This window comes from Taeniopygia guttata, chromosome Z, assembly GCF_048771995.1.
Source record: "Taeniopygia guttata chromosome Z, bTaeGut7.mat, whole genome shotgun sequence".
Lineage (NCBI taxonomy): Eukaryota > Metazoa > Chordata > Aves > Passeriformes > Estrildidae > Taeniopygia > Taeniopygia guttata.
Genome location: NC_133063.1, coordinates 27,020,724 through 27,046,827, shown reverse-complemented (window position 1 = coordinate 27,046,827; position 26,104 = coordinate 27,020,724). Strand labels below are relative to the sequence as shown.

The 26,104-nt window shown below is 37.6% G+C and overlaps 1 protein-coding gene across 7 annotated transcripts in view; it reads right to left on the bottom strand.

Annotated features, from left to right (window-relative positions):
• Positions 1–1,750: 1,750 nt before the first annotated feature.
• APC (APC regulator of WNT signaling pathway) overlaps positions 1,751–26,104 on the bottom strand; it is an 89,179-nt gene continuing 64,825 nt past the window's right edge. For 3 of the 7 annotated variants that reach the window (XM_041711266.2, XM_030258022.4, XM_072922454.1), the window contains 9 exons: positions 22,088–22,192; positions 18,461–18,559; positions 15,606–15,984; positions 14,397–14,492; positions 13,696–13,835; positions 12,625–12,702; positions 10,472–10,588; positions 9,608–9,822; positions 1,751–9,197 (listed from right to left, as the gene is read on the bottom strand). In XM_041711266.2, coding sequence (XP_041567200.1) covers positions 2,642–9,197; positions 9,608–9,822; positions 10,472–10,588; positions 12,625–12,702; positions 13,696–13,835; positions 14,397–14,492; positions 15,606–15,984; positions 18,461–18,559; positions 22,088–22,192 — 7,785 coding nt within the window. In that variant the 3' untranslated portion in view covers positions 1,751–2,641. Of the gene's footprint in view, positions 9,198–9,607; positions 9,823–10,471; positions 10,589–12,624; positions 12,703–13,695; positions 13,836–14,396; positions 14,493–15,605; positions 15,985–18,436; positions 18,560–22,087; positions 22,193–26,104 lie in introns of all 7 variants that reach the window. The other 4 variants (XM_030258020.4, XM_030258021.4, XM_072922453.1 and 1 more) reach the window with 2 other exon arrangements.

Here is a 26,104-nt window from a genome sequence, read left to right as displayed (position 1 = left end):
TGTATCACTACCCTTATAGTTGGAAAGTTTCTCTAGCTTGTCTTTGCTACAAATATAGGTTTACTTCAGTGGATACTAAGAGAAATTTTCCAATTATAATGATCATGAAGTATCCCCAAGTCTATATCAAGAAGCCACTATAATTTTCAAAGACATTCTGGTGTTTGATACGCATACGATTATTTATTGTTTCATGTTATCTTCTGATTAAAAAACTGATTTCAGTAATTTTTCATTAACAGAACTGAAACCAGAATTTCTTTTCTGAGACTGAGTTTAACTTTAATTCTTTAATGACAGGACAAATATGTAATGCCGGTGTTAAACAACTATTCTGGATTATGTTGTATATTTTTGTATTAGTTATTAAAAGCCCAGCACAAAATAATGATTTTTTTAAAAAATCAACACATTTACAACAAAAGTGGTCTTTCATTTAAAACTCAAGGATGGAGTTCCATATTCTATTCCAGCAGGAAGTCCTGACTTTAAACATGTGATATAATCTGTTTCTATCGCACCTTTAAAAGGACACTAAATATTCATTCATATTAGAAGTTTAATGAAGATACTGTATGCAAAATATTTCAAATGCTAACACAAGGAGTGCTGCTTCTTAAGAGGTTCATGAGGTGATACCAGAACATGGCATGTCTCTAAGAAAATCTGACAGGAAGCAAAGAACAAAAGAGCGACCTCATAAATACCACTTCTGCCAAACAGGTATTTTTGGTACAGGCTTTTATATAAATTGACTTCTGTCTGCTGATAGTGCATTGATTGTGTTCCTAAATCAGTGCATGATTTATAATGAATTCAACTGATTCATTTCAGTATCAGAAGTACAAAAGCCACAGAAGTGATACACTCTGCAACTGTGTTAAAGCTACCATAAAGGTAAATTGCGCTATTTCAGGGCTTCCTGAAATCAGGGCATTCTGACATATCAGTTATTTAGAAAGCTACCTTTAGAACAATCCAGTTGAGATACAACAAAACTGATATACCATTTCATTTAATGGTTTGTTTAAACATGCACAGAATGGTTAATGTTCTGTTCTCTCACGTTACTACTTTGAAGTAATCCTCATCTAAATTCAGACTATATTTATATTTTTAAAGCACAAATCTGTTTTTTTTTTCAGCACTGTTCTAGTGCAATCTGTATTTGCATTAAAAAGGCTCGAGGCAGCAAATGTCATGTTTTGCATAAAATTCTTTTTCTACTATGGTAACAAATTCCTTGCTGCCATGGGATTCTTGCAATATTTTTCCCTTCATAATTTTTTAAAAAATAAATAAATTAAAAAAAAACCAACAGAGCGCAAATAGAAGCAAAATTTCATCTTATAGTCACTATTTCACATTCTACGTTATATCCCCAATCAAAAAATGTTTTGTTTTACAAATATTATTTGTATAGATACAATATTGTTTCAGGCTTGCAGTCGTGAGAACAATTATACTGCGTGGCTACTGGAAATACCCTGCCTTTAGCCTTGTTATGCACCTGAGATGTGTGAAACTGTTTCAATTACAAATATATTACAGAAGACCTAGGGCCTGATCCTGCAAATATTAAAAGCATCTTACAACAGCCATTTGCCAGTGATAAGGAAGAATAGATATTGGAGGTGCAGAATTATCCCAAATCAGGCCTTAAGTGTTAAGTGCATACAACCACATTATATGGTGACATCTCAAAGTAAAATCCTGTATTTTTATGTTATGTAGAAGTAACACACACAACTTACATATCGTAATAATTTATTCTGAAATGTTCATTTTAGCCTCTATTGAGACATCACCCACATCTCATTAATAAAAGAGCAGCCATCTCACCTCAAATACCAGAATATACAAGTTACAGCATAGCAAAAAAATTCTACCTACTTTAAGATAAAATCTAATTCAGGTAAAATAATTTTGTTCAAGGTTTTACAGTTACACAGTTGTTTTTTTTTTTTTTTTTCTTTTTCAGAGCACAAAGAAAGTGTAAATTGTTACACCATAACTATCTATGCACATTATGTGACCACAGAAATGTTAATCATTACTTCATAAAATGAACCATCAGTTCCATTCATGCAGAAAAGCAGGCTAGGAAAGCTTGTTCAGCGGAAACCATATTACTGTGAATTTCACAGCCACATGATTAATTATTGGGTTAGATGAACTCACAAATACTAAACATGAGTATATTTTTTTGCATAAATAATACCAATTCTTCCCTGATGTAGTTTAGTTGGTCTGTAATCTAGAAATTATTGGTAAAGCAATATGACTGCATCATTTCTATTGTGCTATTCCATGATTTCAATGACAAGCAATATTCAAAGGATAATGGGATGAGATGCATGTTAAACATGGGAATACATGTTAAACATACTGTACAAATACACTTGCTTTAGCAATTTTATTCCAAACTGTCAATCAGATATTCCTGCAAAATATCACCAGTGGAGACAAAGAATACTATTAAATATGGCTTCCAGAACAAGGACCATCTAACAAGAATCAAAGCTATTTACAACAAATAAAACCAAAACAAGCAAAAAAATCAATCCCCATTTTATTTTGTTTCATTTGAAACAAAGTTTCTAAGTAGCTGCTGTATATAATACATCAGTTTTTGTTGCACTTAAACAGAAGTTACCAGGTAAGAACCAGAGTGACGTTTAGGGCTTTGTGTTCCACTGGAGTCAGTGTTTTCAGACTTGGTGTCACGTTTCTTGGTGCTGTTATTCACCGGGGTTGGTATCTGTGAGGGCCGAGCAGAACTATTGTCCACGCTGCTCTTCCTGCGGCTCGGGTTGTAGTTGAAAGGCGTCACCCTTGCGGCCACAGCACCGATGGGGGAGCTGTGCTTGCTTGAGCTACTGGAACTGAATGGAGTACGCTCATTAACAGTACTTTCATTAATTTCTGGTGCAGGAACAGGATTATTCTGCAGAGGCTTTGTTTCAGTGCCTTTCTTGTCTGGACTGTCTATCTGAAAGAAAGAGTTCAGACGGTTTTCTAAGCCAATGGTACGAACAGGAACACCTCCATTCCCTGGGGTTTGCTTTTCTTGAATCTCTTTAGGATCTTTACCATTCACACCCCCTTTCTCTGAAATACTGTCAATAACAGGGGGAGTATTTCCAGTTGGAGACCTTCCAGATCGAGGGTTGTTAATTGGGCAATCCTCTATCCTCACCCACACATCCTCTGTCTTAGAGACAGCTGGAGCCATCTGATAGATGAGGGTTTTGGAATCAGAGCCATTTGTGGCACCCGAAGAAGAATGCTGAGGATCATTCATTATCTGAGGAATTTCATTTTCTTTTATTTTTCTCCAAGTACCTTTTGCTGGTGCTTGGCTTTCTTTACTTTGCTTGTGTCCAGGGAGAGAACCTCCATGCTGCTTCTCATCTTCACTTTTTGCCTTTTCACTGGATTCTGAAGAAGCTGACAGGATTGAGGAGGAACTTCCAGTTCTGCGCCAAGTGCTTACACGAGGAAGTGATGAGGAATGCTTACTGTGCTCGCGCTTCCATGTTCCTGATCTGTTGATCAGCAGCCTAGATGGACTCTCAGAATGGGAACGAGCTATGTCATGACGCTTTGCTGGTCTCCCATCGTATTCTATAGTAGGGCTCTGAGTAGGAGCTAATTTTCGCCAACCACTACTCTGGGCAGGTGAATGAGTGGATAAAGACATATCAGGAAGAGAAGGACTTAAAACTGGGGTCTGCACTTGGGACCTTGTGGGAGAATCTGGCCTGGAAGGTGACAGAGATTCAAATGATGCTGACTCTTCTAATTTCCGTCTCAGAGTTGGGCTCGGAGCCTCTTTAATAAAAGTTGACTGACGAACGAGAACAGGTCTCTCAGATCTGTCAGATTCACTTCCACTAGACTTTGTGGATGGCATTCTGGACAGGTCAGTCTTTTTGTTTGATCCACTGGTGCTGAGAGTTTGGTTTAACCCCTTTGAGGCTGACTCACTTCGTGGAATGCTACTGGTACTCTTAGGTAAGGCAGTTTGCTTTGTAAGGTTTTGCTGGCTCATCTGCCTGCCTGGTGGTGTGTATGACATTCTACCTGAACTTGAGGATTTAGTTGAAGCTGTGCTAGGAGATGATGTTCTTGGCAACTGTGACAGTTTGTTGGGAGGACTGATACCATTTCTTCCTGGGGAAATGGAATTTCGTCCAGGAGATTGCAGAGGCCTACTTAATGGCTGCTGTTGAGGTCTAGAAGGAGTGGAGTCTCTAGATCCTGATCTAGAAGGTCCTTTACTTGATCCACTCTGGTTCAACCCTGATGGCTGCCTAGTCACAGGAGCTGGTTCAGGTTTCACTGATGATTTGGCTCCTCTTGGAGAACTAGTCAAACTTTGGCCTTCACTGGGACTTTTGGAGTTCATGTTTTTGAGTGGGGGTCCTTTTTTGGAAACAGGACTAGTACTTGAAGAACTATTTCGAAGTCCTGGAATATGAATCATTGTTCTACCACGTGAAATTGAAGGCACACTTGTCTGCTGCGGTTGCTTCAAACTTGAAACTTCTGAATTAGAGCGTGCTTTTCCTGTGATCATACTTTTATACACTTTCTTCCCTCCTTTGATTCCCCTACTTTCTGATTCAACTTTTTTAGACTCCAGTGTACTCTTCTCTCCTGGCTTAATAATTCTTGGACCTTTATTACTAGTGAAAGGTTTTTCTTCTTGGTCTGGGGTAAGATGAAATGGTGACCCTAGAGAAATACCAGATTTTAATGAAAGGATAGAGTCAGAGTCTGATGAAGCTTGTCTAGACAGTGATGCAGCAGCTGCAGCTTGATGCAAGCTACTAACTATAGAATTTGCACCTTCTTGTATAGCTTTCCAGTCAAAGTTTTCTGAATCAGGTGAAAAACCATGTTCTGAATCTGGCCTCTGTATCTCTCTTAAATCCAATGTTAAATCTTCAGCCAGTATACCACCTGAGTTTCTGGAATTATTTTTTTCACCATCACTCTTCATTCTTGAGGGCTTTTTCTTTTTAGGCATAGCAGAACTAATGCATTCCTGCAGCAGATCATCTTCTGAGTCAATGCTAAGAGAACTCAGAGAGCTGTTTCTAGAGAAGCACACAGGAGTATCTTCAACATGAAATGATTTAGGTGCATAACCAGAAGTCTGTGGTCTGTTGGATTCCACCTGTGGCTCAGGAGCCTCAGGACATTTTGCAGGTTCCCCTTCTTTGTTGTTATTATTTTCTTGATCAATATCACTGAGGGAGCTAAGAGATGAATTGCGAGAAAAACAAACAGGTGTGTTTTCAATAGCAAAATTCTGCATTTTCTCATCTGTAGCTGCTCCTCTGTCTGGAATATCTTTAGTTGACTGAGAGAAAGTTTTTGTCTGGCTTCTGCCCACTGGGTGTTTTTGGCAAACTTGTGTCCTGTTACTTGGTTGCTGATTTGAAGACTGCTCTGCATTAGAGCACTCTTTACTTTCAATTTCCTTTCCTTCTTTTCCTTTTCTTAATTCCGCCTTCTCCCTTGATAGGTCAACATCATCATCATCAAAATCTAAAGAACTCAGGGAATCATTCCGTGAAAAACAGTAAGGAGTTCCCTCAATAGGTGTATAATGATGAGGGGAATCAAATGCAAAGCTTCCTCTTACACGCTCTTCGTTATTTGGCAATTTGTCATGAAACTCTCTTGAATTATTTTTAAGGTTCTGTTTCTTTGCATCTCTGTTCTCTGGATAGCCTCTTTCATTACTAGCATTGCTTTTGGATTCTATGCTTTTTCGCACACGTGCTCTGTATTCACTGTTTTGGGAAACAGGCTTCACTGGTGATGTTGGCTTCTTTTTCTCACCTTCTGGTTGGTTTTTACTACTTGGAGATGAAGATGCTTGTTGAATTTGATCCATTATCTTCTTCACTCTGAAAGGTTTGTGACTTTTTCCTTTTGGCATAGCTGAGTTAATGCACTCAGCCAAAATATCACCCTCTTCTGTTTTGTCGTCATCTAGGCCAAGGGGAGTCACAGTTGAGGTTTTTCCTCTCTGAGAATCATCGGTACTTCTGCCTTCAGTAGGAATGGTGTCCCGCTTTTCAAACTCCCCTGACTCTGCTCCCACACCCACATTGTCTGCATTGGCCAGCTCACTTGGGGGGGATTCTATTGTCAGGTCACTCAGAGATGTAGCTGTTGAAAAATTTATCGGTGTACCCTCAACACAATATACCCGTGGCATATCATCTCCTGGTGTAAAAGTCACGTGCTTTTGTGATTGCAATCTGCTTTGCGAAGGCAAAAGTTTGTAAACTGGTAACTGGCTGGGCTTTCTGGCTACAGGAGGAGGTATTTTTGGAGCAGATGCTTGAGAAGGCTTTTTGGCTTTACGTGAAGACTTCGTTGGCATTGCAGAAATAATACATGCTTCCAGTATTTCAATATCGTCATCAGAATCATCCAGAATGTCTTTTTCTGCTTCAGGTGGCTTCTCTGGTTTCTTCTCTTGGTTATCCTTTGTATCATCTGACTGTTCAGGTTCTGCTTCGTTACCATGCTCGTTTTCATGAACTGGAGGCATAATTCTTAACTCCGCATCCTTCTGTATAAATGGCTCATCAAGGCTTAGAGCACTCAGGCTAGAAGAGCAAGAAAACCCATCTGGTGTGCTTTCTGTGGCAAAATGCAATAGTGTATCAGCATCTGGGAGTACCTGTACTCTTTGAACAGCTGCATTTACAGCTGCCTGTCTAGGACCAGGCTCTCTCTTCTCTGTAGTGGTTGCTTTTCCTTTAGGTCCCTCTCTTTTTACTTGAACTCCTTGAGCAGGCGGTGGTGTTTTACTTCTGCTTGGAGGCATTGTTTGTCCAGGGCTGTCTGGAAGGTCACTGGGACTTATAATACCACTTACTATTCCACTGCAAGGCTCACTTTGAACTGAACTAGCAATTGAACGGCTTTCAAAACTATCCAGGGAACTTACAGAAGTACATCTGCTGAACATGAGTGGTGTTTCCTGTACATAATGTTCTGGTGGGCTTTTAGGAGTTTGGGCACCACTCTTTGAGGGAGATTTGGCACCTGAAGAAAATTCAACAGCTTTATGTCTTGAGGAATCAGAAGGAGACAAGCTAGAAGTCTGAAGTCTAGTGGATTTTGTTCTGATGTGTTGTGCTGTTGATGTGATTTCACTTGCTGCACCTTCAGTAGGTAGAGCCCCACTGTTCTCCTTCAGTTCTGCAATCTGCAGTGTGTTATTGGCATCGGTGCCACGTGTGGATTGATCACGTCCTATTTCATCTTCAGCTGATGACAAAGATGACAAAGAGCTACACCTTGAAAAACATATTGGGGTATCTTCCACGCAGTAAGTTTGTATAGTTTCCTGATTAATAGAGGGAGCCTTACAGGAGGTGTTCTTCTGTGCATGACCACTTCTGCTCTGTGCAGAGCTAGGGTGAAGCTGGTTCTGCCTCTTTGAACCAGATGAGGGGGCTGATGTGCTCCCACTGCTTGGGGGAATATGGTCAGTTTTATTGAGTGGCACAGAAGAAGTCTTTGGAAAAGTAAAAGATGGCTTCTGAGAAGGTGCTGGAACTTCTGTTGAATACTTTAAACTATAATCAATAGGCTGATCAACATGATGTTCCTCTTCATTGTACTTTATGCTGTAATTAGTTGGCCTGTCTTCCTCTTCATGTTGCTCCTCCTCAGAATAACGTTCACTGTAGTTGGTTGGCTTATCATCATCATAATCATCAACCTGGCACAAGGACTGGTTTACTTTCTGATTCATTCCAAGAGTTGGGCCTACTCTGTTCTGATCTGAGCCACTGGATCCTCTTGATCTAAAGGAAGAAACACACTCCTGCTGTCCAAAAGGTGTCTGATATTTCATGTGTTTATCCTCCCCACTTTCAGTATACACAGGGTAGGTTGCATTTTGGTTCCTTGACTGTCTTTGCTCATTTTGTTTCATTTCATCATCTATTATATGCTTAGGCCTTGCCCATCTTTCATTCTGGGATGGACTTTGCCTTCCAGAATTTAACTGCTCATCTGAGTATTTAAGACTATAATTAATAGGAGTGTCTAGTTCTTCATCATTGTCATCCATATGATTTGCACTATGAATCTTGTGTGCCAAGTCAGCTGGATATTGGCCATAACTACAGAATTTACTTTCATCATCTTCGGAGTAAGACTCAATGGAAGGTTTCATTTGGCCTCTTTTACCATAGCCATCGCTGCTGCTGACACTATTTAAACTATCATTTGAAGCTCTTTTGTATTCCATTTTTGTATATGGCACAGGACATGTCCTGTTTGAGTTCTCGGATTTTGGAAAGTATGTATTTGAGTGAGTATGGGCAGAAGCTGATCTCCTCTGGCTATTTCTGTCTTCTGTCAAACAGTGTATTTCAGAAGTGGAACCAGAACTTCTGTCTTCCTGCGGAATGTGCATGTTTGTTACTTCTTCCATAACTTTGGCAATCTGAGCTGCAGCTGTAGAAATCTGCATTCCTATTCTCTTAGAGGAATTCCCAGTACTCTCTGCAGCTTGATGATAGGTATTTAAACCTACTGTTCGATCCCTTTCAACACTCCTGTCTTTCTCAGATCGAGAATTTTCTGTGTTTCCTCTACTGGAGGAGCCAGGCAATACTGTAGTATTTACATATGGTGAGAGTACAGTCATATTGCCAGCATTAAAGCTCTCTGACCTGCACACCCCATCGTCGTGGCGGCTGGCATCCAGGACATACTCACTGTATATATTTTGCTTATGTCTCTGCTTATTGCGGTGAGATGCTTTTGGGCTTAAGTTATCAATGTTATCAAAAGTCTCTGATAAATGCTGAGCATCTAATTCTGCTTCCAGCGCCTTTTGCTTTCTGACATGGAGGGATGGGAGGCTTGATCCTGGAGACATAATGTTGGCATCTTTGTACTTTGCTGGCCTGTTTGCCATGAGGTTCCGTAGAGCTGCGGCACTTCCCATGGCTATCATTTTGTGTTTTGAGTGAATCAGGTTTTTCAGCATGCTCACGGCTCCCATGTCCCACAGTGCCTCCTGATCCTTTGCATTTCGAGCAGAGAGATTCCACAGGGTCCCACATGCATTACTAACTATTGTCAAACTGTGTGACTTCAAGTGTTGCAACAAGGTTTGTAAGCAGCTGTTCTCTCGCAAGATTTGCCTGGTGTTAAGTAATTGAAAACAAACATCTGTAAGTGGCATTTCAAAAGGGTAAGAGACAAAGCAAAAAATAAATCTATTATTCTAGAAATGAATTTTGCTCTTAGAAAGGATAATTAAGAATTCTCCTGTGCAAATAACTTGTATATCCACTAGCTTTTATCTGAATGCCAACCAAATCCTATTGCAAACATGAATAGTTAGCTTTTAGTACAGTTCATCATTAGCAAGCAGCAGCTCTTAATCTGTTTGCATATTCCTGTTATGTAAGTGAAATACCCTTAATCAAATGTACTACAAATTAACTGTTTTTAATTACTAAATACATGCATTCATATTAAGGCTTGGTCATAGAAACTGTCTACTAAATATACATGTGGAACCAGTAAAAACTGTCAGAAGTGTACCTACCTATGGTCCTCATTAGTAGCAATTAGGCTAGAAACATTTCTTAGTATTCCTCCTCCACTTTCTATGATGGCTAAAGTGTTTGTTTGGCTTCGGTATGTAAGTGTGCCAACCAGAAATGCAAGAGCACCATCAACAGCACATATGTCAGCTTTGTTCCCAGTGCAGTGTGCTGACAAATTCCATAAGGCACTCAGAACGCTTTTCAAGGTGGATTCCTAGGAAAACAGCAACATGACAGGAGAAGTTTTCAGCTATTGACCTTAAGCTCTCAGAAACACATTAAGTTAGTTTAAAGGAGCTACACATTCCAATTCTGCTCTCTGGGGTGATAAGGTGGGTGCAGGCAGCAGTGCCCATGTATTTGGATCACTTTGCTCCTTCCTTCAGCCATGGATTTGGTACTGCCTGCCCCAGAGGTATCAGAAATATGCGCCCCAATAGTTGTTTGCTGCCACAATGATAGAAAGGGCTTGAAGACCAGTTGGCAGGAGTCTCTGGGATGGAATATACTCCCATCTACACATCAAAGAAGTCATAGACACCTACTAACTAACTGAAAAGAGCTTTTATTAAATGACAAAATTATAAAAAAAGACTATTTTAACAGCACAGCTCACAAAACTGAAAAGCAAAAGTGGTCAACCCTCATAACTAAAATCAGATCAATACTAGTTTTGAGGTGCCATTGCTCCATTGTGGTCTGCTGCTATGTTAAATCAAACTCTTCTTCCAGGCAAATTACCTGAACCACATAAACTGCTTCAGCAACTGCTGTTACCAAAAATGGTCAATGGTCATATTAGTGTTTTATGTAAAATAAACGCAATCTCTCAAAAATTCAATTTAATAACTTATAGAAGATACCTTCTTAACTTCTAAAGCACATTCCATCAAGGCTTTCACACTTCCAACTTCTCTTAGAGTCTTTTTACTGTTTACATCTGCTCGCCAGGACAAGTTCCTCAAAACACTTGCAATGACCTGGAAAATGAGAAAGAAAAGTAACATATTTAAAGATAGGTACTTTTTTAGTAGGTTATCAAACTTTCCTCCTGGACTTATCAATTGCTATGGTTAATTAACAGCGGTCACGTTCAGTTACTGAACAAAAATGTGCTAACATCTGCTTTTTGTTGTATTGTCTGCTAGACTGGTCTAACGTTTCAGCATCAAGTTTGATCAAAGGTACTGGCTTTTGTGTGTGAGTACTTAAAACAGAGATCTGAAATCAGGTGCCCTGCTTCCCACACCAGTAGAACATTTGTAGATAGATTTTCTTCTCTATTCTTATGTCTGTTCTAGAGTTATATTATCTCAGAGGAGAGATTTATGTAATATTTTTTTCAGTTTTTCCACTTAGAAAATAGAACAATAGAACTTGCTTGTCTCTCAGATGGTATGATTATTTTGATGTTTATAAACCTCTTTAAAGTATTTTTAAAATACACTGTGCCTTTTACAAGCAGAATAGTTATCTCCAGAAGATGTACTTGGCAGCAGTAAGACTGAGATAGGTTGTCACTGAAGTGGGCAGTGATTACATGTTAAACTCCATCCGTTTGTGAGCAGCTGTAAGCATGCATATCCCTCATGAAATGAATGTGATAGAAAACTTTTGCTTATGGGTGTTCTCATTGTCACAGAAGTGCATAAACTTTTCAGGTTATATGGTGAATGCTCCCTTGCTCACACCCCTAGTGGAGCACAGGGAGCCTGTGGCACATGGAAGGGCCTGGGAACACCCAATCCTGGCTGCTCCCAAGGAGCCACCAGCTCCTCAGAGCCCACCTGAACACAGCCAGAGCAACACAGGAGCCCGAAGCCAGGTGGGAGCTGTGCCCTGTCCAGGCTTTTCCCAGAGCTCTCACAGGGAAGCCACTATCGCATGGCCCAGATGTGATACTCAGGGGAGTCAAAGGGAGTAGCTCTCTGCCCATTTTGGACTGGGGATGTGGGACACTGTGGGATCCAGGGGAAGAGCATTCTGGAACTGTAGAACACTTATTGTGGGATGGCAGGACCCAAAGATTTCAAATGCAGGAAAACAGATGGATTGAGGTGATCTTTCATGACAGGAAGGCAAAGGGGACAGAAAGGCACAGTGACACCTGAACAGTTGACTGGCTGATACAGTTGTGTGGGCATGCCTTTTGAGTACACTCTGTCCCATATTCTTACTAAATCCCATTTATAACTTGTCCTGAGTGGGAGACTTCCTGCTCTGTGTGTGTGTGTGGTGTCTTGGTGTCAGTGGCTGGAGACATCCCAGAGGTCAAAGGGCCCATGGGGCTGTGACTCTCTTTTCAAGAATACTCAATACTTGTCCTAATACCACTTCACAGAGTTTACCCAATAACCTCTGTTGTAATTCTAATATTTTCTCAATTGTAACTAGTGAGTGCCTCCTATTAAGGGAAGAATATTTGTTAACAGCATTTTAAGACATAAGGTCAATTTTATTTCAAATTGCTTTTTTATCTGATGATTCACTCAGACTGCAAGGAAAATGGGGGTTCTCTTTTAAAGTACTGTGCACTTTGTATGCAAAAAGCATTAATTAACGTTGATAATAATTTAATATTTAGTAATTTTACAAAAGTTCCAACAGTTCTGCTCTCTCAGCTCTGAGGATTACCGTAAGCATTTCCTAAAGGCTTTATTATCAGGCCGTTTTCCTTACATGGCAGGACTCATTAGAACAGACAGTAACAGATCAGGGTCATAAAATAAGATTTGAAGCCCATGCATTATGACTTAAAAAAACCAAAAAACCCCCAAAAAAACCCCACAAACAAACAAACAAAAACCCCAAAAAAACAAACAAACAAAAAAAACCCCCCAAAAAAACCCCAAAAAAAAAACGCCACAAAAAAATCCCAGAAATGATACCACAGATAAGAATGTCTTACAAGAAGAATGTACTTCCCAAGTAATGAAATAAGTATGAGAAAAATTTCACATCAAAGTTAAGGCAGACAAGACAACAAAAGAAGTATTTTATCTCAAAAGAGCATTACCTGCTGTAAGTCTTCACTTTCAGATTTCAGCTGGGCTACAAGAGCTCTCATGCAGCCCTTCATGGAACATAATGTAGCCTGTTAGGAATCAGGAGAAAAAAGAAAGTGAGCAGCATTAAACAGCAGGTTAGATAGCTGCTTCTGCACAATATTTTGATATTTTAGACAAATCATATCTAAGTTCAATAAAATCTTAGTAAATATGTTGTCAACACTAAATACTTGGTTTACAACTACTAAAACTTTCAGCATAGCTCTCAGTTTAAATACATAAGTGGCAAAATTATGCTAACATTTTGTATTTTTTACAGCAGTTCTAGGACATGATCTGGACCTTTACTGCCTTAGAAGCCTTCCTTCCTTTGTACCAGATAAAAACCCCTGTGAGCTAGCAATGTGTTGTTACCTACTCCCTAAAGAGAGAAGAAATCCCGAGTTCTTTTAAGTCTGTTATTTCCATTTACTGCTGAAATGTCTTCCCTCTAGAGCAGAAGGGTAAGTCTTCAGTATTGAGTTAATTAAAGATCCACAGGCTGGCAAGTCTATTGGAAGTTTCTAGCATTTAAAAGAAATGTCCTTGTCAAAAATTAGGAGAAACAATTTTCTTTTATAATGATTGAAGTAGTGCCCAGTTTGATCCAGATACTTAAAAGTAAGCTCTAGCCTGAAGAGGTTGGAAACATTTCATTAGACAGTAATAGTATGGTTAAATAACTGATAACTTCAGAAAATGACTCAATTACAAATGTTAATTCAACATTCTCAGAAAAGATCAGTTACTATAAAATCACTATACTAACCTAGTTCTCATTAAAAAAGCAGGCCAATAGATAAAATCCTTGCTTTCAGTGACAAAAGTGATTTGAGAGCCAATACCATAGTTGTATGATGCAACATTCTGTTTATGGTACTCTCTGTCAGCAAAAGGATGGAATGAGAGAGGTATTTGGAACTCCTACCTTGAGTTTAAACTCAATACCCTATCCTGGAGATTTTAATCACCTGTGTTAAGAGCTGTAATTCAAACAGCTATGAACTGAAATTACTGCAAGTTTACAGTGCTGCTCTCACCTTGTTTGCCACATCTCCAAAAGTCAGGTTTGTCAGAGCCATGCCAGCGTACCTCCTTAGGGTAACACTGTAGTGATCATTTGTGAGTCCATACATTTCACAATCCACTTGCAGCAGTTCAGCAATGGCCTGTAAACCTCCTGTAAAAAGATTCAGGTAAGAAAAAAGTCATAGGTGCACTCTAGTTTTGTAAGTACAGGACATATGTAGCAAGGAATGAATTTCATTTTTATGTACAGAAGAACTTCAAACATCTGGAACCCACAATGCTCAGAAAGACATATGAATTGCTAAACTTGCATACATGGAACTTACTGAGCATGGACTAAAAAAATTCAGGCTGTCAAACAAGAACAAATGCAGGATGAAAAAACCCCACTAAAACACCAATCAAAAAAACACCCATCCTCAGAAGTAGTCTCAATTTTAAGTCCAATACTTGTAAAATTGCAAATATTTCCAAATAATATTACTCTTCCAAAATTCATAATTCATGCCAGAAAAAACAGTAACTGACATAATAATTTATCCACTGGGAAATAGTGTAGTTAATTTCAACTGCTTTCAGCACTTAGGGGGTAGCAACTGATACAAAGAATTGCTGTTAATAGCTTAAACTGTTAGTAAAAAAAAGCCATATATGCAGTGACATGCACAAGGAGTGCCATGGTTTCTAGCAAGTTTCTCAAGTCCAATCTTACCAAGCTCATTCATTGCATGTCTGTGTTCTTCATCAAATGAAAGTTTCATCAAAACACACACTGCAGGACAAATCTGATGATCCACTGGAGCAGGCACTGATCCAGAAACAGGTAATAATTAATACCTTCCAAATGATTTTGTCTAGATCCTAAGTTCTCCAGAGCAAATCTAATCTTAAAAATAAAGCAGCTGCAGTTCTGGTCAGGTCTGTATCTTCCCAGTAATCCATGATCTTGCAATTAGTTAAAACTATTACTAAAGAAAGCGTGTACTGTAAATATATTGGATGCTTGAAAACAAATTAGGGAGAATCCTGAATGTATGTGCTGAGATAGAAACAGGACTTGCAGTGGAAAAAATATTACCTTATTACTTTTAGAAATTAATAATGTTTGTGAAACAAATCAATATGGTCAAATATTCTGATGGCAATAAATAATATTCTGTTTCTTTGGGTGCTATATCCTTATGAATGATTAATTAAACCTTCTGCTTCTTAACCCAGAAGTTTTTAAGTTCATACTTTTGTGAGCTAGGTTCTTGATAATGCAGAAATGGTACTCTTATAGCTTGTGCAGAAGCCGCCTCTAATGAACTGCACCAGGCACAAGGCAACCCTGATTTCTGTCACACACCTGCCAGGGACACCTACAGGCTGCACTCATGGGATGCCTCCAAGTCAGAGAAGCAACAAAGGTAACTCTAAGGTTAAATCTATTTTTCTAATTGTTCCCTGAGAAAAATCCTATAAATTCTCATATATAACATTATTATAACAGTTCATTTTAATAGATGGAGATTATTTAATTTGTGCTCTCTGCCCCTCTCCCAAATGGAATGTGCTATCTCCTAAACATCTGCACTAAGAGCAATTGGGGATTGTTTATCCATAAAAATGTAAAACAGAATGAGTATATCTTCAATATTATTTTACAAATTACAAATATAAACTACTAGAATCACTATCTGAAAAGCACAGCAAAGTCCAAGATTTAAATAAAAAGCTTGTAAATAGGGTATCATATCTGTGACACATACTATTTCCCAACAGTAGCTGAACTTAAATAAAGAAGAAACTATGCACGCACATATGTACATAAGAAAACTTGCATACATTCAACAAGAAGTCAGATTAGAGCTGTACTTTCTGTAAATTCACTCTTTTCAATATATCCTCGAAATGTTTTTATACGGCTTGCGGAACCTACTTGGGTTTTTGTCCTGGTCCATGCCTTGTTCATGTGCTTCCTGCCATTCCCAACACGTTTCACAGTAAGCACGGATCTGCTCCAAGAGATGGAGCACACGGATTTCCCGTCTGCCTCGCTTATCATCGGGCTGGGAGTGAATGATGTTGTGCAGCGCTGCGCTGGCTCTGGCACGGGCCTCTTTACTACCACGGGAGTTTCCTAACAACACAGAGTCCTTATCGTTGCCATGTAAAAGCTGGATGAGGAGAGGAAGACATCCAGACTGACGCATGGCTATGCAGCTGTCCTGGGAGCTAGACATTGCTAGCAGTGTTCTTGACATGTCATCTTTATCATGAGTACCAAGCATTGATAACAATGAATACACCATTTCCACCTGCAGGTCAAATGATTTTGAAAATATAGTTACGTTTAAAAACACACACCAAACTGAAACAAAATTTGAATGGTATGAGCAAAAATATATGAGCAAATATATGAGCAAAAAACCCCCTTGTTTAATGGTGAAAAATTTAATCATGCTATTTAAATGTAATTAAACACTATTATTACTTCAGCATTCATATACTTAATAAATTCCACTTAGTGGTTAAATGGCTGGGAGTGGGGGGTAGCTGTGTGTAACTGTATTAATCTACAAAACCAATAGCATAGACTTCTAGATTTCCATCATAAAAAAAGATTAAACAAATGTATAATGAAAGTGTTTCATTTTGGGAAACCAAAATATCTTCAAAATTAAATCTCTCTTTAAAAAGCCATGCTCTACGTGAATTATTTACACTTTATTTATACTCTACATCATGCTGAAAAAAACCTGACATCCATGTATTTTAAAGTTTTCCTTTAAAAAGTCTCAAATTAACTGATATTTTTTGTTATGATCACTGACTTTTATACAGACCAGATTATTTAGAGCAAATGCAAAACTGAAGAGTTAAATTAATACTTTTTCAAGTTTACAGAGTTAAAAACAGTAAAGCAAACAAATGCTTATTTAGTATGCATATAATACTGAGTATTTGTTAAATTAATTTATGCCATGAAAACCCAGCATTACTCATTTAACTTGGATTAACCCAAAATTTTTTTACTAAAAATAGTGATTTTTGAGTGATTCCCTTGGCTTTTGTGTAATACTGTGGTCAAGGCACCATTTGGTTTGCACTCCCATTCTTCCAGTAACAGCTTTCGATCAAGAAATGCATTTGATTCTTCTAGTCAACTTTCAGTAGAATAACAGGATGTAGAGGATGATCTTAGATACTATCTAAAAACTCCAAACTCATAAAGCCAAGATAAACAGGAACGTTCAAAGTCAAAGCACAACATAAAAAAACTATCAAAGGGAATCATAAAGTAGCAGCATGTGTGTTTCTCTAGAATATAGTAATTAAGGAAGAAATGAGACTTTGGACCATTAGACAAATTTTCCTACTAATAATTAGATATTTGCACTGGTTATCCTACCAATGAATGATTTTATTTGGTGTCTTCAGTGTCAATTCCACTGTGCCTGAAGATTAATACACATACCAAGTTTCAAAAATATGGAACAGCAGCAGGCATATTAAACAGCAAATCTGGTAACACAGACTTCTCTAAACACTACAGGGTTGCTGAGGCAATACAAATCTTAAGAGTCTGTGAAACTGTATGATCACATGGCAAAACCCATTGAAATAGGAGCCACTTCTGTGACAGTCTAGTATCCCAGTTTGGAGATCCTCTCTTCCTGCTACCCCCAAATGTAACATTTAAACAAAGCCTTTCATTCTTAAAGGAGAGTGAATTTAATTTGCTTTATGTGCATTTCTTTGCAGATGTTTCAATGGGAAGCTATAATACAGTGCTACTTGGATTTGGAAGGTTAAGTTTTTGCCAGAGAATGAAGTTGAAGAAGCCACCAAATCAGGCCTCCAAGTTGTAGCTCATGTACTATAGGAAAAACAAACAAAACAAGCTCTTTGTTTCTCTTGTTTACACAGACTCATCTCTTTTGCACCTGTAAATGTACTCCTCCATTTAGAATCTCTACCATTTTTCCTTTTAAGGATTAACATCAATAATTTCCTACCCAAGAGTAAACTCAGTTAAACCCGAGTCTTACACTGTTCCTGCCTTCAGGGCTTTCCCACTGTTCGTAACTTTGTAGAGTTCTACAGGTTGCAGTGAAAACAGACAGACAGCTGATGTTACCTCCATTTAGGATGTGCATATAGCATGGGACTGAAATGACAACATTGTAACACTGTTTTAAGGCCCAAAATAATTAACACTATGCAAAATTAATAGGTCCAGCTTCCCAGAGGACTGTTCTGAGCACAGCACCCACAGTATCCAAACTGCTGCACATTCCAGAGGCAGTATGAGATCCAGTGGCTCATGAATTTGCCCTTTTCTTTCTCTCTCTTTTCATGCTGCATATGTATTTTTTAGTGCAGTCTTCTATCTGCAGATGCAGTGAAGGGCTTAGTTTTTTTGGGTCTATTTCTTGACAACTGTGTCTGTTTTGTGGATCTGGATTCTGCAAAAGTATTTGAAGAAGCGCTCTTAAAAAGGTTAATTTTCATCATGGATTATAAAGCAACATCACAAGGTTTTTTTGATATCCCAATTGCTTCTAGGAATTGCTTGTTCCTTACTGTAACAACTCTTATCATCAAGTTAAAAAAAAAGATTTCTGTTGATATATTTTCAAAGTTGAAAAAATATACTAAAATTTTAACTTAATAAAAATTACTATGGACAAGACTGTTCAGATAGTATTAGTACTACTGGCAGAAACAATGAGGTTATTGTATTAGTAAAAATGTAGCATTAGCGACCTGTGGTTTGTAATCTTCGGTTACCTTGGTACCCAGATGACTTGTCAGTCTGCGAGGAACAGAATAGTTACTACTAGAGCTCATAACACTGGCTGTCTCGTGGTCCACTCGAGCAGCAGAACCCTACAGATTTAAACAACAACTCATATAAAATAAAGTCTGAGGGACAGAACAACATTGGCTAAATCAGTTTCTGCACTGGATGATGCAGTTCTGCCAACAGCAATGAACTGACAACTTCCTTCGCTTAGATCCTCTCTGCCCTGACACAATATAGAGGTAAAAAAAACTTGTTTTATTAACCTTTTTTCCTGAGATTCAGTCTCAACAGAACTGTATTTTCAACTGAATGGATTTAATTACTATTTTCACCAAGGAAAAGTGGATTTTGGAACAAACTGAATAATAATTTTGACAAAGTGAGAAAAACAGCCTCCACTTTTATGTCAGATTCTATAGTGCACTGAAATAGGTATCCAAGAACCCACTAGTAACAAGAAACTGATCTGGGCAATGAATAGCTCTACTTGAATTTGTTCATTTTAAAAGCAAATTATAAGTGGTTGCATAGTTATTTTAGTGAAAACTGTAAAATAATGCCGACACTGGATGTAGTTTTCTGAGAATCTAGGTATGCTCCTAGCTGTATTAGCAAGACTCAATTATCAGCATCTTTGTCTTATTTTAATTAATTTCATGTCTTTACATTCTTTCTTTTTCTGCCACTTTTTATCCACTCAGATTCTTTACTTTTTTTATCCACTCATATTCTTTTTAAATTTGCAGTTGTTTTCTTTCTGTCTGTGGTGTTTCCCTTACTATATCATTCCCTTCCCATCTGCTTTGGGAAATGAAAAATGTTTGTTTAGAGAACACTTTTAGTATAGGTAACTGATTTCAGTCTTGGTTTTCCTAAGGTAGTCACGAGTTTCTCTTTGATCCTCTAAAAAAGCTAAAATCTGTTAATAGAATTATCAGGCTAATTTGCATCTGGATTAATAAATATAACTTTTTTTCCCCAGTAAAGATAACACACTGAAAATAACTCCATGGAAGAAAGAAATAGGTATTTTGCAGTTCATACAGTTCAGCATCTTAAACATGAAGTTGAAAGATACTGTAAGTACCAGGTAGGAGTAACTTAATAAAGTGTTTATATAGACAGAAAAGAAACTAGTTATACTGGAATATTTAAACACATTAACGTTATTATACTAATTTCACTCCCACATTCGAATCCAGAAAACGTGATACATGTTCCAGAAGAATTTTATGCTACAACAGGGTAGCTGTAATTATTTATATTAACACAATTTATTCCAATCTATATTTCCTATGTAAACAAACCCTTATTTTCTGTTGACTACAGGGAAAAAATCAGAATCTAAAAGCTTAGGGAGAAAATCACACTACATTTTCTCCATTATTCACTTTAATAATGTTCAGTGCTAAGAATATGGGAATGAATTCCCAGATTTTTGCACCATGCAGTCACTTCATATTTCTTCAAACTACATTCAGAGGATAACAGGTTCAACATAATGTATGTACTAAAACTATGCATTATTAAGCTCAGTGTGATTGTTTCATCCAAGAAGATAAAAAATAATGTAAGTCTGGGTGCTATCTATTAAAATTCACCATGGTGTAGACAGAAATAGCAACCTCACTTCAGGTAACCAATTCCCTCAGAGCCATCACATGGCTCTGCTGCCTGCTACCAGGATGCTCAGTTGAAGTGTAACTACATTTCTCACTGGCTTGTAAAGAGTAATGCCAAGGAACTAATGTCAGGTGAGCAGTCATTCATCCAAGAAAATGGGAAATGACATGGAAATGTTACATGGAGCCTTCCTGTGCTGGATCTCCTCCTTCAAAATCTTTTCCTGTCTACTTCATCTTGTTTCTGGCTTTTATACTTCACTATCTTTCATTGTTTTACCCTGCTATTTACCATGCCAGCTAAGTGATTTTCCCTGTTTTGTGACACATTTTCTCAACAAGATGGACAGTCTCAACAAATTCCTTTATAGAACTTGCAAAATGAAGCTATAAAGAAAATTTTACTTCACTGGGAGAGTAGTGAGTGCAATGGAAAAGACAGCTGAAAGATGGTGCTGAAAGGACACACTTGAAAAGTGAAAAATCCTGGATTCAATTAACACTGACTACAAAACCAATTAGAACAAAATAATTTGGTGAAAACTTTTTTTTTTTCCACTCCACTGAACAGTGATTGCTCTAAGTATACTGAGCTGGTTTATCAGAAATAAATGTTATGTCCAATCCATTAAACCTTCTGTGTCTGGACTTGGACTGAAAATAAATAATCCCCAGATGGCTGTTTTAACACACATATTGTGCCCTGGCTCTATCCCCCACCAGGAAGAAGGAATAGCCATGTTTTATACATTTATACAAGGCAAAGGTCAAAATTGCACAAAGCCTCAACATTAAGGCTTCACTGAATTATGAATGGACCTTCCATTTGCATAGGTCTGCCAAGATATGACAATCCCTTCTTCTCTGTAAAATACATTGTCCAGAAAAAACTCCTAATTCATTCTCTGAAGATGGATGATAAAGCAACAATGCATCAATTATTTAAATACATTATGCTTTCAGCCCAAAAGCAGCAGTGAACTATTTTCTTCCCAAACAATAAAGCTGTCATAAGAATTAAGAGTCAGAACCGCAGTAAGATCCGGATGATTTGATTTAATTCCAAATGGTGATCAAATGTATTTCTAAAGTAAAATTATGGACTGTGCTTAATGTTTAATCAAGTAAAATATTCCAGCCAAACCACAATTCTTTCTGATAAATCTCTACAAGACACTTTTGAAAATATTTAAGTAATTTTACTTCCCTGGAGTAACAAAAATATCCTGTATATGAATTCAGCTATTGAATTAGTAGTATGAAGTTTTAAAAACCCAATTACATAGTGGGAATGTCTAAGCTACAGTTGGAAATAATGAAAGAAAATAATCATGGTAAATAAATAAAAGCATTTTTAGCCAAAGAGAGAAGTAATAAGTATTGATTTTTAAAGACAAGTAAAGAATTTAATGTCTACCTCAAAATATTCCACTAATGTATTTCAGTAATAAAAGAAGGAGGAGCAATGGAAGATTATTTAGAAGCATTTAAATGATACTTCAGTCAACTTTCAGGAGATTACCTCATTGATACTTCAGTTTCAAAGCTTTAGATAATATAGTATTAATAATAAATCTGTCATTTACTTATCTTCTTTTTTTGAAAATCACCAGTATCTTAGTGGTAGTTTCCAAAATGAAAATTTGAACAATTTTCCATAATTTACTAACACTTCGTGTATTACAATTCACCTCCAATGAAAGTGCATTTTGTGTACTCATTCTTGCTATCTCTTTCACACCATTAGGCTCATTAGTCATTTAAACAAAAGAAAAATGCTCCCTGCATTACTGAATATTTATACTTCCCTTTATTCAAACACTTCCTTACAGTAAATACAAGAAATTTCCCAGATATAGATGGAAAGAAGAAAAACATCAATTTTTTAAAATGAGTAGGCATGAAATACAGTAAATTAAATACCAACATGTAAGCATCATATGTCTCCAATATTTAAGTATATTAAAACAAGCAAAATACTCTACTTACCTGACCAGTACTGCTGGTTGCCACATTGACTTCTGCTGCTCCTTGACCTTCATTCTGCCTCTCTGTATCATGGGAACCTGCATCATGCTTGCTTTGAGGTGCTCTCTGTTAATACAAGAGTTTATGAAATTACAAACAGAAATTAGGTACAATTTACCATTCAAAGCTTTCTCAGCTGTGAGCACATCAAAACTGCATCCTCAGGAAGCCACTGAGCAGCACTTTGCATTTCATAACCCTGAGCCTCAAAAATTAACAGCCGAGACTGAGCGCCTTCAAAAAACTGTGAGATGAAAGAGAAGCATTTCCTCTGAGGATTACAGCCCTGCAAGACAAAGGATCTGCTGTGACACACAGCAGCACCATTTTCCACCAGCTGTGCTCACATCCCTATCAGAAATGTAATAGAATTGGAGCAAAAAACTGCTCTGCTCAGCACGTGATCCCTGCTTTTACTGGGGACCACGGCCAGCACTGTTCAATTAAGCTTCACGTTCAAAGATGAATAATTTCTGCTTGAACAGAAGGATATCTGTACTGTAAGAATATTTTTAAATGTCAAGGACAAACAGTGCAGGAATTACCACTTTGACAGGAAAGAAATTTATATAGCCTGATACTGATCCATCTAAAATTTTGTCAAAATAAATTTAACTAATGCGGGAAACTGGTACAGACAGGTTTCAGTTCCTTCAGAAAAACAGATTTTTATACATTTACATAAAAATGAAATTGGTCTCCCTGCTGCTGATAGGCATTTAAATGAGCAGTTATGAAATACGTGAAGTATCAAACGTCACCTATTAATGTGTTTAAAACATTACAGATTTTCAGAAAGGCATGAATAATCCATGGAAATGTCTGAAGTCCGGAGCTGAAAGGAAGATTATTTTCTAAATATTGCTTTTGTTGCCAAGCTTCAATTCACAGACTGAGAGCCTACTAGCTAACAGACAACACAATTTTAATTAATTTGTTTAGCCACATATGGTCTATGTCATGCAGTTTCCATGTGGCTCTGCAATGTTCTTGAGCTGCAGAGCCTAGGATAGCAGTCTGCCTCATCTTGCTTTAAGGATATTTATCTCTGACTTTTAGCAATACCTCTCTTCAATGTACACACCCTGGAACATCTTTGGATACTCTCAGTGATTAAATTTATTCAGTATCACTGGCGTAAGTAACTGTTCTGTTCATCAAAGACAGACGAGTCTCACTTAACATTGAGCAGAATTTCAGAAACCAGTAATCAGCATGTGAAGTGATTAATCTAGGGATAAATTTAGAAGTGTAAACACAGTTGAACTAAAGGAATAAGGTATGTAAAAAATGCAAGATATTACACAAACTAGTAATATGAGAATATTGGAAACAACTATAGGTAACTAATTCCTTGACATTATACCTTCACTTACGGAAAATAAGTAAGCCACAAAGCAAATCTCAAAATATTTTAAGACACAAAATGTTACTACTTTTTAAGATCTGATCTCTAATTTTTCACCCTCTCTGTCACTGTGTATGAAATGAAACTGCTATTGATGCTCATACAGTAACTGAAGAAATTTTGGTTGTCAGTACAAGAATGGGGCACCCAGTCAAGATCAGGCCTTGCTGTACATGAGGTGAATTCAGTATAATGCTGAATTCCTGTCTCACAACACACTTCAATCTTGAATAAAGTGTAATTATGGGTTTGACAAAATTGAGACAGATTTTTCCAGTCACTAAATGACTGGAAAGCACAAAGAAAGCAGTACTGGACATGCCTAGAGGTGAAAATCTGAATGGTTCATTAGCAAGGCTCTGACCTGCTGGGTCACCTGAGAGGAAACAATACTCCTTTTCCAAGAACACTCCTGGGGGTTGGGACAGGGTAGTGAAAATGGGGTGTGTCTATTAAATAGCTCTGCTGCATCCATATCAGATTTACAGATATTTCATTCCCTGACAAGAAAAGTTTCCGCTCTCCTTTAACACTTTCTGCTTCTATAAACATACATTTGTTTGCTACGTGCTATTTATGAATGAGATGCCTTCCCATTCCCCCTAAGCACTTTCAAGAACATGCCAATACAAAATGTAGTCAACTCAACACACAAACTAATTTGCAAGGCAGTTTTTAACAGTTACTAGCAGGGTTTATCTGATTTGAAATGCAGAACTACTGTCCCATGAGTCATCAGCTGGAGATGAACATCCAATCTGTGAGTTCTCAGTGAAGACTCCCTACCACTTCAGCCACTGAAGTAATTTGAAGTGAGCTGTCCTCTTCATGCAGACTGGCACAAAGGAGTTAATAACAACACAGGCATCAGAAAGCAGGTTATTAATTGAAAATGGAGTATGTCTATAAATATGTATTATATTAATAAAATGTATAACATTATTAAACATATTTATTCCTTATATATGAAAATAGCACATATCCATGCACGTGGATAATGTAAACATATATTTGTATAGATACAGTATTACTGTAAATAAATTAATATTCATCTAACAGATTGGTTAGAAAGGCAATATCACCACTGAAAATACGTCCCTCCTTCATGGTGCCTTTCAACACTGAACACAGGACCTATGGAAGAAAATACACAAGCTACCAACCATATCAGCAAAGAACCAGAGCAAGTGAACAGCAGCAGGCTCTGTAAACCCTTCGTGAGGCACAGCTGCCAGAGAATGGCAGTCTAGTCCCCTGGGTTAAACTGCACCACCCGTTTAGAGGCATGACTTTTGAGGAGGCCTAAGCTGGGTTTGTAATCTCTGCCATTGCTAAATTTTGGCATCAGACCATGAAAGTCAGTTTGACAGAGTTCATTTGTCTGCTCTTGCAGCAAAATTGTGGGAGACTGTATGTGCTGATTACAGGGACATGGAGCTCCTCCTTCCATCGCACTTGCCACAGTTTTCTAAGTGCTTCTAAAGTCAGCAAGAATTATCATTATCAGTTATTAATTTCCATGTATTTATTAGTAGAGAATTATAGTAGACCTTGACTATTTCCACTAAGAAAGCCAATTACACATAATTTTACCTAATGCTTTGTCAACGTGAGATGCCAGAGCACTTCCATATTCATTAGGAATCGCCATTACTCCATATTAAACACAACAGACATACATGTATAAATAAGACATATATAAGAAAATGGAAAATGCAACAAATGAAACTAAGAAACTGTAAGAAATAATTTTGTTACAGTTGATTAGAAGACAAAAGAAAGTCTTGTGAGTCAAATAATTGAGAATGCTCCTGTTTAAAACCTGCTGAGCATAACCTCAGGAAGAAAAAAATCCTTTACATTTTATCTATGGCAACACTGTGCAATGGAAGCATTTTCAAGTTATAGATACTATGAAAGAAGGGCCTGTACCACTACTGCCAAAAATTTCCTTTTTCCTTTCGAATAATTTCATATTGTACCTAACAACTGAAAATTCTTTCTGGACAGGTCTAACCCTACAGTGGAAGAAGACCACACCACTTACTTTGATTTTTTTCTAGAATAATTCACAAGACTTAGCAATTTACGAAACCTTAAAAATGTGATAAAATGTATGTGAGAATTTTCTCTGCTCATTCATTTCCAAAAGCTGATTTTAGCTGCAGCATTATATTTGGTCTTACTCTTCAAGATATATTGCACTTGGGTTCCACAGTGACTTGCATCACCACAGCACTTACTGTATCAGCAGACAAGCTGGGATAATTATTATTGTTGTTACCAGATCTTTATAACAGAAGGAGCACGTTCAATTTGGTTACTGGCGCCAGAAACCAAGAAATAAACTCTATAAACAATTTACCAGGTCCAAAAGCCAATGTTTCTTTATTACCAGTGCTTAATGCATGGGAAATTCTCCTTGAAGCATGCACAGTAACAGACCAACAGACCAGAGTATACTCCTGAAATAAATATATATTCATCACATTTCCTGAATACATGGATATATGCTAATTATATCCATGGACTTATCTGGATATGTTTCAGACCTTCTGTTGACTCTTTTC